Below are 15,110 nucleotides of genomic sequence, written 5' to 3'. Positions count from 1 at the left end.
TCTTCAATTTCGATGCCATATTCAAGGTCGAGGGTGTGGTTATAACAGTGAGTGGCCTTATGCACACTCTGACTGAAACCAATTTAATCTAGTAGTGAGTTGAAAGCAATACTAAGGCTATCGTTGTCAACATCCACATGGATATTAAAATCACCTACAATAAGTACTTTGTCTGATTTAAGGGCTACGTATGATAAAAACTCAGAGAATTCAGATAAAAATTCAGAATACGGACCTGGAGCTCGGTAAACAACAACAAATTTAATTGGCTTTAATGTTTTCCATGTTGGATGTTGAAGATTAAGAACAAGGCTTTCAAACGAGTTATAATGTAGTTTAGGTTTAGGATTAATTAACAGGCTTGAATCAAAGATGGCTGCAACTCACCCTCCTCGGCCAGAGCCTCGTGGAATTTGAGTATTAATATGACTGGGAGGAGTGGATTCATTTAGACTAACATATTCTTCATTGCACAGCCATGTTTTAGTAAGACAGAATAGATCAATTTGATTATCTGATATCAGATTGTTTACTAGTACTGCTTTAGAAGACAGAGTTATGTCTGTTCTATCATTGCAGTGGTAGATGTAATTCCAATTAGGTTGTTAAGTATAGCTCCTCTTTTTTTACCTTTGATTTAACTGATCTGTGTCGGGGGACAGACACCGTAGTTATGGAACTATGAGTGGGCGACTGCTCCAACGGAAGCACAGAGAAGCGCGTAGCACTGCACCTCTGATTACTGATTTCAACCTTGGGTTGTCATGGTTTCTGACCGATAATAGACTCGGTCAGATTTCTTGATATGAGAGCGGCTCCGTCTAAAGTGGGATGATTGCGTCTCTCCTAATCAGGCCAGGCTTTCCCCAGAACGCCCTCCAGTTATCTACGTAGCCCACATCATTAGCTGGGCACCACCCCGACAACCAGCGGTGGGAGGATGACATGCAGCTGTACACGTCATCGCTGATCAGGTTTGGCAGGGGTCCAGAGAAAACTACTGAGTCCGACATTGTCTTTGCATATGCACAAAGTGACTTAACATTAATTTTAGTGATCTCCGATTTGCGTAATTGGGTATCATTACCACCTACATGAAGTATGATCTTACTGTATTTACGGTTATCTTTATATCCTTTAGATAGGATTCCCCATCACCCACTCTGGCCCCAGGGACACACACGACCGCAGCTGCTGGAGCCGCCAACTTCACGTTTCGCATTTTAGAGCTCCCAATAACCGAGTTGGCTTCTCAGGGGGTGTATCACTGAGTGGGGAGAAACTGTTAGAAAGGCGAAGATGTTGGTGGTTAGCCATAGGCTTCAGTTTAGAGCGACCGCCACCATGTGTGCTCCCCGGTTTAGAGCTAACGCTACTCTTCCTTCGAACAGTCACCCACTCGCCCGGCTGCTTGGGGCCTGCCGGGGGACTGCTAACAGAAGCTATGGTATGTTGGTCCGCACCAGCTACGGAGCGCTGGCTAGCTACGGAAGCATATGATTTTGATTCCATGGTGCGGAGCCGTGCCTCAAACTCACTAAGCCTTGCCTCCAGAGCAGTGAATATACTACATGTATTACATATATCTTTATCACTAAAGGAGGCAGAGGAATAGCTAAACATCTTACACACTGAGCAAGACAGAGCAGGGGAGGGAGAGGAATTAGCCATTGCTAATGGCTAAGCAAAAGTGGCTAACAGCGTTTTAACAATTGTGAGATCAGCGAGGCAGTCGCTGTAAGAGAAGAAAAGGTGCTTGAGTATAACTAGTGTAGTTTAAATGCAATCCAGGCACTTAGCTGCTAAATTAAACAATAAAGCAGAGTTGAGTAAGTTTTTGCTGGAACAGCAAAGTAGCGTCCATGAGACAGGAGCACCGGAAATGAGACAATACGCTTACCGTAAACGTCAGCACGTAGAAGGACCTCTGTGTGCACTGTGAATTGGCAGGTTGTGTAAAGATGCCCCTTAGACAGTCCATAACATAACAGTGGGGTGTGAAATGCAGGCAGGTACAGCTACATTAAGCGCCATTACCAAGTGGCTGGCATAGTGTACAGGAACATCTGTGCTGAGCATGGGCTGGAAGTCCCAACGTCAAAGTGGGAGGCATATCTAAAGTTGGCTGAGATCATGTGGGACTTCCAGATCCAGAATGATATGACTATGGTGATGGCTAACCCACCAGACATCACGGTGGTTGACAAACAGCAGAAGAAGGCAGTTGTGATAAATGTAGCAATCCAAAGTGACAACATCAACAGCAACATCAATAAGAAGGAACACAGGAAGCTATGAAAATACCAAGGGTTTAGAGAGGAGTTAGAAAAGATGTAGAAAGTGAAGGCAACAGTGGTTCCAGTGGTAATCAGAGCACCAGGGGCTGTAACCCCCAAACTAGGTTTCTCAACAGTGGCGGTTTTTGGCACGGGCGAACCGGGCAGCTGCCCGGGGCGGCATTTTTTCATGTCACATGGTGGGCGGCATGAGAACTTAAAAAAAATAAAATAAATAATCCTCTGCGCCACAAAGCGGTTTTCTGTTATCAACCATTTCACTGTGTGGGGAATTGGCAAATCGGCGCCCCCTGCAGCTGCAGACGCCCTGCTTGCACCCCCTACTTTCACAATGAAATGGACTAGTCCGTAACGGTGCGGGCACGAAAGATAAACACACGGTAACAGGAGAACTGGGAAGTACACAGAGATGGAGCAAGACGAGTCTAAACCTTTCTTTTATGTCAATGGTCTAAACGCGAAAATGAAACAAAGTTACCCAAGCGGCTCAAATAAAAGAAAAAAGCGAAAAGACATGTTTTCGGCAGTAGCAGGACCTTCATCAGCTCCCGTGGCTGATGATAGTGGTGGTGGTGTCGGTGTCAGCGGCAGTGGCAGTGGCATACACAGAGGAGGAGACTCAGGAGGAGAGGGACAGAGATGAGGGAGTGAGGGTAGAACCTGCGGTAAGCATAACTCCCCTTAAAACACTTTTCCCCTTGATAAAACTGAGCCAAAAACTGAGTGGTGGACAAACTGTTGATGATAACACTACAACAATAAAAGACGTAGGCATGTTTTACTGTATGATTGCATTAGTAGCCTATATAAACGTTGCACATCATGCAAACTTTCTTAATGAGAATTGTAGCTTTTCTATCTGCATTGGCAGACAATGCAATCATGATATACCTCTTCAAATTAAAGCACAGGGCCTCTTGAAATGATAAAAAATATATATATAGAGAGCTTGTTTTATGATTCATGAGGAGTATACCGTTTTATTGTATTAATAAATGGCACTCTTTTGAAGTATTTAATGTGTCAACGCTCACTGATTCTTGCTTACTGATTACATGGCGTTAGTAGTTTTAAGGAGTAGGAGTTGCTATACATATTCAGAGGAGCGCAAGGACAGGTGGTATTTGTGATCTTATGTGGTAGGCCAAAATGCCAGGGCCGATATTTGGTCCCAGTCCGTCTCTGTCAGTCACTGTGGCTCAAGCAGAGAGGAGCTTTTCCAAACTAAAGTTGATCAAGTCATACCTCAGGTCAACCATGTCCCAGGAACGGATCACTGGCCTTGCCGTCATCAATATCAATCACTCAATAGGGGAGCAGATTTCATAGATAACATCATTGATGATTTTGCATCAAGGAAGGCCATAAAGGTCAGGTTTTAGTTTTAGTTTGTGTTTTCTGTTCTTAGTGCTATAGTGTAATAATTAGATTATCTTTAGTGTGTCTTCACATTTGTGTGATGAAGGATTTGTGCTTTTTAGAATATTTCTATATTTTATTTGTATATTATTCTTAATATTTTATATTATTGTTGCTCTCTGCTCTTGTTAAATTTTTTATGATTGTATATATTTTTGGCACATTTATGTATATAGTGTATTTATTTTAAGTTCTGATAACCTAGACATATTTTGTGCAGAATTGTGTTCATTGTCTTTTGGCAATGTTGGAGGTGGAGATTGTGCACCTTAAAAAGTGTGTTTCCTGTCGTAATTCCATCCATCCATCCATCCATCCAACCATCCACCTTCATCCGCTTATCCGGGGTCGGGTCGCAGGGGTAGCAGCTCCAGCAGGGGACCCCAAACTTCCCTTTCCCGGGCCACATTAACCAGCTCCGACTGGGGGATCCCGAGGCGTTCCCAGGCCAGGTTAGAGATATAATCCCTCCACCTAGTCCTGGGTCTCCCCCGAGGCCTCCTCCCAGCTGGACGTGCCTGGAACACCTCCCTAGGGAGGCGCCCAGGGGGCATCCTTACCAGATGCCCGAACCACCTCAACTGGCTCCTTTCGACGCGAAGGAGCAGCGGCTCTACTCTGAGCTCCTCACGGATAACTGAGCTTCTCACCCTATCTCTAAGGGAGACGCCAGCTACCCTCCTGAGGAAACCCATTTCGGCCGCTTGTACCCTGGATCTTGTTCTTTCGGTCATGACCCAGCCTTCATGACCATAGGTGAGGGTAGGAACAAAAACTGACCGGTAGATTGAGAGCTTTGCCTTCTGGCTCAGCTCTCTTTTCGTCACAACGGTGCAATAAATTGAATGTAATACCGCACCTGCTGTGCCGATTCTCCGACCAATCTCCCCCTCCATTGTCCCCTCACTCGCGAACAAGACCCCAAGGTACTTGAACTCCTTCACTTGGGGTAAGGACACATTCCCTACCTGGAGAAGGCACTCCATCGGTTTCCTGCTGGGGTGAGAAGTGTGATACCTCTGTAATTGGCACACACCCTCTGGTCCCCCTTTTTAAAAAGGGGAACCACCACCCCGGTCTGCCACTCCTTAGGCACCGTCCCAGACTTCCACGCAATGTGGAAGAGGCGTGTCAACCAAGACAACCCCTCCACACCCAGAGCTTTAAGCATTTCTGGACTGATCTCATCAATTCCTGGGGCTTTGCCACTGTGGAGTTGTTTAACTACCTCAGCAACCCCCACCAGGGAAATTGATGCCAATCCCCCCTCATCCTCCAGCTCTGCCTCTACCATAGAGGGCGTATTAGTCGGATTTAGGAGTTCCTCAAAGTGCTCCTTCCATCGCCCTATTACCTCCTCAGTTGAGGTCAACAGCGTCCCATCCTTACTGTACACAGCTTGGATGGTTCTCCGCTTCCCCCTCCTGAGGTGGCGAACGGTTTTCCAGAAGTACCTTGGTGCCGACCGAAAGTCCTTCTCCATGTCTTCTCCGAACTTCTTCCACACACGCTGCTTTGCCTCTTTCACGGCAGAGGCTGCAGCCCTTCGAGCCCTTCGGTACCTTGCAACTGCCTCCGGAGTCGTCTGGGATAACATATCCCGGAAAGACTCCTTCTTCAGTCGGACGGCTTCCCTGACCACCGGTGTCCACCACGGAGTTCGTGGGTTACCGCCCCTTGAGGCACCTAAGACCCTAAGACCACAGCTCCTCACCGCAGCTTCAGCAATGGAAACTTTGAACATTGTCCACTCGGGTTCAATGCCCCCAGCCTCCACAGGGATGCACGAAAAGCTCCGCCGGAGGTGTGAGTTGAAAGTCTGTCGGACAGGGGCCTCCTCCAGACGTTCCCAATTTACTACCCGTTTGGGCTTACCAGGTCTGTCCAGAGTCTTCCCCCACCCCCTGACCCAACTCACCACCAGATGGTGATCGGTTGACAGCTCCGCCCCTCTCTTCACCCGAGTGTCCAAAACATACGGCCTCAGATCAGATGAAACAATTATAAAATTGATCATTGACCTTTGGCCTAGGGTGCTCTGGTACCAAGTACACTTATGAGCATCCCTATGTTCGAACATGGTGTTCGTTATAGACAATCCATGACTAGCACAGAAGTCCAACAACAAACAACCACTCTGGTTTAGATCAGGGAGGCCGTTCCTCCCAATCATGCCTCTCCATGTGTCTCCATCATTACCCACGTGCGCGTTGAAGTCCCCCAGCAGAACTATGGAGTCCCCGACTGGAGCCCCATGCAGGACTTCACTCAAGGTCTCCAAGAAGGCCGAATACTCCGAACTCTTGTTTGGTGCATATGCACAAACAACAGTCAGAGTTTTCCCCCCCACAATCCGCAGGCGTAGGGAGGCGACCCTCTCGTCCACCGGGTTAAACTCCAACGTAGCGGCGCTCAGCCGGGGGCTTGTGAGTATCCCCACACCCGCCCGGCGCCTCACACCCTGGGCAACTCCGGAGAAGAAAAGAGTCCAACCCCTATCCAGGAGTATGGTTCCAGAACCAAGACTGTGCGTAGAGGTAAGCCCCACCAGATCTAACCGGTAGCGCTCCACCTCCCGCACAAGTTCCGGCTCCTTCCCCCACAGAGGTGACATTCCACGTCCCCAGAGCCAGCCTCTGCTGCCCGGGTCTGGTCCGTCGAGGCCCCTCACCTTCACTGCCACCCATGTGGCAGCGCACCCGACCCCAGCGGTTCCTCCCACAGGTGGTGGGCCCATGGGATGGAGAGATGTCCGCCACGTAGCTTTTTCGGGCTGTGCCCGGCCGGGCTCCGTGGCAAATCCGGCCACCAGACGCTCGTTGACGAGCCCTCCATCTGGGCCTGGCTCCAGACAGGGGCCCCGGGCTTCCTCCGGGCAGGGTCACTTCATCCCTTCCTCGATGTTTCATAGGATTTTTGAACCATTCTTTGTCTGGCCCCTCACCTGAGACCACTTTGCCTTGGGAGACCCTACCAGGAGCACAAAGCTCCAGACAACACAGCCCTCAGGTTCATAGGGGTGTTGTAATTGCAATAGTTAAATAACTGGATTCTCTTAAGTGTGTGGGGGGCGCTCGAAGGGGGTCTCGCCCCGGGGTTTAATTCAGTGTAGAACCACCCCTGTTTCTCAGTAACAACATCTTAAACATGGTTAAAATGCTGACAGATAAACGGTGTGAATTGTGGCTGTATTTCACTGTAGAGGATTCAGTGGAACAGCAGGACGTAACAGTCTGCCACTAAAGCTTTGAGCTAAAGACACAAACTAGCACTGGTCACTGCTGTTGGCTGAAAAACAACATAGATGGGACTAAATGTTGTGTTTACTGGTAAACTGGTAAACCTCGTGGTGCATTCAAAGTTATTGTAAAATACCGATCCGATCCGTGAGTTTTGTGATCCGTTGCACCCCTATTTGAAAGGGATGGGAAATTATATTACAAGCCATTATCTCATTGTTTCATTATTAAAATGTGTGGTATAGTTACATAAGAAATGAATATCTCCAAATATAGGTAGTTTAAAACATGGCAACCGTATAGTCAATTTCGGCAACCAAAAGCTGATGCACGGTTGCCAAGCCGGCAGCCACTTTAAAAAGTTAGCGTTGAGCCCTGTAATATATTTGATAATTAGGAATATTTTTGCAGACTTTAAAAAATATCTCTATCCAGAGCCACAGAAGACGTACAACTTCTAACCATGATGATAAACTGATCTTCATGTGTAAAATTGGTGTAGTGCTCTTTTAATCGTCACATAGAGTCACATTTAAATGTAATTGTGAATGTAAAATGTGTGTGTGTGTGTGTGTGTGTGTGTGTGTGTGTGTGTGTGTGTGTGTGTGTGTGTGTGTGTATTTCTGCTCCAACAGGGTATTGGCAGGCCTAATGTGTATCATGCGGTGGTGGTGATCTTCCTGGAGTTTTTCGCCTGGGGATTACTTACAACGCCCATGCTCACTGTGAGTAACACTGTGGGTTGGTGGGAACATCTGGGCTGTTCACACAGAGCAAATTGGCGAGGAATCAACTCTAAGGTGTAAGGTAGTTAAGACTGGCCCTAACCCTAACTATAAGTGTTATCAAAGAGGAGAATTCTAAGCCTTCTCTGCCTACTCTTAAATGTGGAGAGGGTCCGATTCTACTTGTGGAGACTCTAGGAACCACAAGTAACTCTGTATTCTTGAAGGCACGCTGAGCTCTTTAAAACATGATGGTGCCTGAATATTAAAGGGGTGATAGAATGATTATATAGGGTATTTCACACTGTTCCTTAAGGTCTCCTAATAGGGTATGTTGAATTTCAGAGGTCTCATTCGGAGGAGGCTATCTAGCTCTCATTGATGACTATCAATGAGACTCGCGGACAAGAGGCGTTTATTTCCCCGGTCATTTGTTTAAATAACTCAACACACATATCCATTATAAGATTAACTGGAACCTGTGGTAAGACATTGCGGGCGTTACGAGCTCGCTGACCACGCTCTCACTCACACACACCGGCCATTTAGCAGGAAGAGGGGAGGGAGAGCTGCAGGCCCTGGAGCTCCGTCAGGGCCTCGGCATTTGGTAGTCCAGTAACCAACCCAAAAACGGTGACTTTGCGCGGGTATGGAGCGCCGCGGGTATGGAGCGCCGCGGGTATGGAGCGCCGCGGGCTGCCGGCCGTGACGGAGATCCATCTAGCTCACAGTGGGCTGGGGTCTGTGAAGGAGGACACGCCGGGCAGCGAGGCAGCACCGGCCACTGTCACGTTAGCCTGCTGAGCTCTTGCTGACACACAGTCGGACAAACTTTACAATTAGCCATCAATTTTCGTAAAACGGCACATATTTGACCTCTACATAGTTGATTTCTCGCATAAAAAAGTCTCAGAAGTGAATTTAGTAACTAAATAGCAGACGAACAATGTATACAATTTCTGAGATCTGCGTGACCTAGATTCAGAAGACTAAGCTGACCTCAGGTCAGTGGTGTAGCCTATCTAAATGTTGGGGCATGACAAAGACTAGAAACTAGAGCCAAATAAGGGACAGCCACATAGTTGACATCAACTATGAGCTTCGTTGAGATTCGCCCGTTTTCAGCAGCAGTTTCAAATTGTGAGATTTGCAGAGGAAAGAGGTGTCAATGGGATTTTGAGATTCTATGTATGTCCTATTTACCCTCCAAACTGTTGTTTTTCAACTATGACAAGGTAAAATCGGTTTTGCATTCTGTCACCCCTTTAAGAGCTTTGTAGGTCAGGAGAATTTTAAATTCAATTCTGGACCAACCTGAGGAAATGCAACAATCCAGCCTAGAAGTAACAAATGCATGACCTAGTTTTCTGCATCTTTCAGACATGATGTGCCTGAAAGTTGACACTAAATGTTTGGTGAGATTTTAGTTTTGATGATTAGATATTTCCTGATTTAACCATTACTTTGTTTATATTGTATTTTTTCCCATTAAATTATATAATATGTACAGTCCCTTTATTATAGTAACTGTTTCATACAGGTATTACATACTGTCTCTGGCAGTCATCCAGAATTCATGGAGCCTTAGTTATATACTTATGTTATGAGTTATGTTCGAGTTCTTACATTGTTATTGTAAACACCTGCTGATTAAAACTGAGATGGATGACTGAAACACATCCAGTGTAGACAGGAGCTAACACAGTGGCTGGGGCAACATGCTGATGGGGTTAGGATTGTCAATGCACTGATATGGCGGCGCGTGCACAACACGAGGCTCGACGTCTCTCCAGTTTTTGCAATTTAGTGTTTATTTACCTGACTATCTTACTTGTTTTCACTCGAAACACTCGAGCGGACCGAGTCTACAACAGAGACACACTATTGGATATTCATCAAAGTTGCAAGAACTTTGTTTTGGATCACCCATTTAACTTCGACCAGCTCCCTCCGGAGTTGATCAGATCACCTCGACCAGATGAACAACTCATCCCGACCGGAAATGCTCGCCACCAGCTATGAGACTGTAAACAAAGAAGGGGTAAGCGCGGTGGAGTGTGAGCTAAGCTAAGGCTAAACCTCAAACCAAACCTCACTCCCCAGCATCTTTCTTGCCAACGTGCGTTCTTTGTTGAACAAGCTGGACGAACTTAATATCTGGACCCTCACACAGAAAAGACTTCTGGACTGTAACGTCATGTTTTCCACCGAAACTTGGCTTAACAACGACATCCCAACCAGGGTGGTGGAGCTAGAAGGCCGTTCTGTCTTTAGGGCGGACAGAACAGTGGAGGCTTCGGGTAAGAGCAGAGGAGGCGGTTTATGCATTTATGTAAACAAAACTTGGTGCACGGACACTGTTGATGCCCATTGCTCTGCTGAACTGGAATATTTAATCGTCAAATGCAGGCCCTTCTATCTTCCACGTGAGTTCAGCTGCATTGTTGCTATTGCTGTGTATGTACCACCCGATGCCAACAGCAAAGCAGCAATGAAAGAACTTTCCATTGCCATTAACAAGCTTCATACTCAACATCCAGATGGGGCTTTTATTGTCACTAGGGACTTCAACCTTAAAACTGTTCAACCTAAATTTCACCAAAATGTCTCATGCTCCACAAGAGGCAGTAAAACCTTGGACCATGTCTACACAAATGTGTCTGGTGCCTACAAAGTCACACCCCTCCCCCACCTTGGTCAGTCTGACCACCTCTCTTTTGGCGCTTTTCCATTACATGGTAGCTGCTCGACTTGCCTCGACTCTACTCGCCTTTTTCGGTTTTCCATTACGAAAAAAAGTCCCTGGTACCTGCGAACAGGTACTTTTTTTTAGTACCACCTCAGTCGAGGTTCCAAGCGAGCTGAGCCGATACCAAAAGGTGACGTGAAAGCAACAGAGGGGGGTGTCCTGAACAAATCCGCCATTTTTAAATAGTTTAGCCAGCTGTGTATAATTTTGCTGCCTCCAGCTTCATTTGAAACAAAATGTGTCTTCTGGCTGTGGCAACAACACACCTTCCACGTTCTGTGTGTGTGTCGCGTTAGGTCACGGCAGTTTACTGCGGCGTCGCTATGACAACCAGCCATGCTGAGGCGGTACTAAAATCTGCAATGGAAAACGGACGCACAGTGAGGCGAGTAGAGTCGAGGCGAATCGAGCAGGTACCATGTAATGGAAAAACGCCATTTGTTTCTCATGCCTAAGTATACCCCAGGCATCAAATGCGTGAAACCAACAACAAAAGCCATTAAGCTCTGGATGGAAGACGCAGACTCCACTCTACAACACCAGTTCCAGCACACTGACTCCCAAACCAACATTCACACATACACCAACTCTGTCCTGGATTATATTAACAAGTGTGTGGAGGGAGTTACACATAAAACAATGAAATTATTCCCTAACCAGAAACCCTGGATGAACAAAGAAGTTTGCCTTCTCCTCAAGGCTAGGGACGCAGCCTTCAGGTCGGGAGACCAGGAGGCCTACAGCTCAGCCAGATCCAACCTGAGAAAAGGAATATCCAGGGCCAAACACACCTACAAGAAAAGGATTGAAGAGCACTTCAACTCCTCCGACCCCCAGCATATGTCTGAATCAAAAGGTAGTCTTGGTGTGTGGTCTGAAACATAAATAGAAACAAAATATACCAGTTAGGTTAGCCATAACTACCAAAAAATTAACTAGGCCTTTCTGAGGATGTAAACACAATCAATCACATTAATAATGATAATAAAGCAAATTACTAACAGTAGCCATTTTAACACTCATATTGGTATTAACACTACTTACATCAAAGAACAGCTGACAGTGGCGTCACGTTACAATAGGCAGTAACGCTACGTTCTATTGACAGTGTAATTAACTACTCCACAATATATTAATAAACAGAACCGAATTACAGAACACACAATCAGGTATCCTGACACAGTTCAGCAGTGACTAATAACAAATGACAGTATCAAACACAAACAAACTTCGCCGCCACAGCTAGCCAAATTAAACTTGCTAATTGTGTCTGTAAACTCGATAAACTAAGAGTTTATGAACTCAGAGAAATGTCCATCCTCAGTGTTAAAATCATTACAAGAACATGTAACTTACTGATTGGACATTCTCGCACACAGGAAAGGCGACAACACGTCAGGCAATCCAAGAAAAGTCTGCGGCACAAACACACAGTGGCGAAGGCGAGCTCTCGCTCCTAGTGGTGGGCGGATCGATCAAAATATCGATAATATCGATACCAAGGTTGGTATTGATATTGATCAATACTAGTGTAATGAGATCGATACTTTAGTTTCAGCTTCTCTCCGGGATGCACCGCTGCAGTTTCATTAAAGAGGCGACCTGGCTGTCTGTGTCTGTGCCGCTGCTTTTAAGTGCCACTCCTGTCATAGCGCAGAGCAGGCTCCTCCTCACTCCTCTTGTGATTTGATGTTGTATCGTCACGTGACTCAGCGGCGCCAAGCAAACAAGCAAGCAAGCGGCCAGGCCCGGCAGCGGCCAGCAGCACACACACACAAGCAGGACAGGGACAGCAGAAGAATGACAGAGAGGAAGAGGAGCCCAGTTTGGTATTGTATCGGTATCGGCGATACTGGCCCTGTATTTACTTGGTATTGGATCGATACCAAATATTGCACACCACTACTTGCTCCATGATATATCCGTGTGGTGCTCGAGTACGAGTGTACGACATGCACGCGCCACCAACGGTGAAGTCCGGGTCACTTGTCTCAAGTCTTGAACTTTATTACAAAAGTGGAGGGGACATCTCTGTCGCTTCCTGTAGTCCACAATCAGCTCCTTTGTTTTGCTGACATTGAGATGGAGGTTCTTGTCCTGGCACCAAGATGTCAGGTTAAATGTCTAAGGCCTATGACGGTTGTGCCTTCAGCGAACGAATCGGAATGGAAAAATGTCGAACATTACACAGCTCTAATTAGTGAAACTACTTCTACTAATACTCTGCTAAACATATGTCTATAGACTGTGGTTCTAGACCTACTTTATCGGAGAGTGTCCTGAGATAACGTCTTTTATGATTTGAGACAACAAATAAAATTGAATATAAAAATGGAACAACATGTACCTCCTTGAGTCTTGAAAATGTACTGGAAAGTTTCTACTGGAAAGAATCTTGCTTCTTCATGGTGCAAGTTACAAAAAACATTTTGTCGCATGGTATACAAAGTTTGGATCTTGTGACATATAGGTTTCTTTTTACCTTTTTACCAGTTTTTTGCTGTGAAATCTATGTAGGTATTATAAATATTGGTGTTGTGGCTCTCTTCGTAGGTTTTACATGAAACATTTCCCCAGCACACATTCCTGATGAACGGCCTAATTCAGGGCGTGAAGGTAAGAACTCCAACAATTGAACTTTTTGACTCACTGTAGACATACAATACATAAAAAAAACTACCAGTGATTTTGATTTGCAGTTCCATAACCATAGGGGACAGTTAAACATTAATATTAACATTAGTCCCTAGCATGGTTAGGCGCCAATGCTGCCTAAACATTCAAGTCTTTAAAACCCAATGACATCACTATGACATCATCAGGGTAATTTTCTCAGGCATTATTTAACGGGTTTTACAGGCGGAGTGGTACTAACCATGACTAGTAAACTCATCTACATGTTTAAATGATTAGCTAATGTGGAATCTTGTTTTATATAAGACCCAACAACAGAAATATATTTCACTGTTGCAGACACATCCATTTGCAAGGATTGTTTATTTTGTCACTGACGCCGCCTCTTCATGTAAAGGGTCTGCTGTCATTTATGTCTGCTCCTCTGATTGGTGCCTTGTCGGACGTGTGGGGCAGGCGGACCTTCCTGTTGGTCACCGTCTTCTTCACCTGCGCTCCGATCCCTCTGATGAGGCTCAGCCCATGGTAGGACTCGTTGTTCTCTGTTGGCACAACTGGTGAAAATTGCAAAGATTCAAAATAATTACTCATATGCACCACTAGGTGGCGCTATTGCAGAAAACACGTGTTTGGCCCTATAACTCCCAAACCGTACATTGCAGATTCAAAAACCATATATCTTTGCGTTCCCTGGATCCAGCTGAATCTCCTGATATAGGCCACGCCCATTTCCGCCTAGACTTTTATGCTTGAAAAATCGTGATTTATCGAAAACCTACTTTGCCGAACTCCTCCTAGACCGTGCGACCGATCTGCACAAAACTGGGCAGGTAGCATCTCCAGACAGACCTGACAAAAATAATTTTTATAGGATAAAAATTGCACATATTACGCACAAACAAATTTGTGTAGCTAAGTATGAAAACACCAACTTTGCCATATCTCGACCAAAATAATTGCTATCAACGCAAAACTTAGATTCTTGTTTGCCATGACCCTCTGGAGGTGCCCCACACATTTTACAAAAAATGGCCACTAGGGGGCGCTACAGGTACATAAAGTTTATAGCTCATGAACGGCTCATCCGATTTTTACAAAATTTGATGGGTACCATCTAGGGCCACTCATGAGGCTACAGTAAGGTACTGATTGGTCAAAGTGGGCGTGGCCTATGGGACCCTAATTGGTTTTAGCCCTTGGGCACATTTTTGACGGCCTCAATATATACGAAAACTCACAAAAATTGGCACCCACATAAATACCTGGGAGCTTTGCGAGACTGTACAGCGATTTGGCCCAAACCTGTAAGTGGGCTCCATAGCGCCCCCTAATGCCTGGAAGGCCTTAACTTGGACATAGTTGCTCCGATCTTCACCAGATTTAATACACATATTGCTCTAATCATTGCGGGCATATTTCCCATTTACCTTCATTAGCTCCGCCCAACCGGAAGGCAGCCATTTTTAATTATGCATTTTTCATGTGTTTTACATTCTTTCGAACTCGTCCTAGGCCGTGATTTCAACTAGGAATCTAAAACTGTCTAAACAGGAAGTTGCGTTATCTTGGCAACAATTATTCCGAAACTTGACAAGGTTGTTCGTCATGGCCGGTTTAGCATCTGTGCCAAACTTGGCGTCAATCGGCTATTAGATGGCGCGGTTTTAAATTTATTTAATTAATCAGCAAAATATTGATATATGGGAAACATACTTTGTCTAACTACTCCTGGGGCGTGAGTCCGATCGGCACAAAAACATGCATATAGACTCGGAGGACAAAAAGATATCAAAAGAATTTTGATAGCTAAAACAATGCACAAGTTATGGAGGACCAACTTCCTGTAGGTGGGTGTCGAAACAGGAACGGTTGTATCTTGCACACGGCTATTCCGATGGACACACAACTTAAGACAGTTGTTCCTCATGTGCCAATGAGGCTGTGTGCCAAATATGGTGTCAATCGGACTTTAGATGGTGCTGTTTTCATTTTTTTAATTAATTATCAAATTCGCTTTATGCAAAACCTACTTTTTTTTTAACTCCTC

At 45.6% G+C, this 15,110-nt stretch overlaps 1 protein-coding gene and 1 pseudogene across 1 annotated transcript in view; one reads left to right on the top strand and one right to left on the bottom strand.

Moving 5' to 3' along the window:
• The window catches only part of slc71a2a (solute carrier family 71 member 2a), a 39,596-nt gene that overhangs the window by 5,108 nt on the left and 19,378 nt on the right, over positions 1-15,110 (top strand). Inside the window, exons 2-4 of the mRNA XM_078272141.1 lie at positions 7,591-7,680; positions 12,983-13,045; positions 13,461-13,588. Of these exons, the coding sequence (XP_078128267.1) occupies positions 7,591-7,680; positions 12,983-13,045; positions 13,461-13,588 (281 nt within the window). The remainder of the gene's footprint in view (positions 1-7,590; positions 7,681-12,982; positions 13,046-13,460; positions 13,589-15,110) is intronic.
• Positions 763-1,671, bottom strand: LOC144531627 (uncharacterized; annotated as a pseudogene).

This window comes from Sander vitreus, chromosome 16 (assembly GCF_031162955.1).
Source record: "Sander vitreus isolate 19-12246 chromosome 16, sanVit1, whole genome shotgun sequence".
NCBI lineage: Eukaryota > Metazoa > Chordata > Actinopteri > Perciformes > Percidae > Sander > Sander vitreus.
Note: the sequence above shows the minus strand (reverse complement) of the source record. Positions and strands in the feature narration are given on the sequence as shown.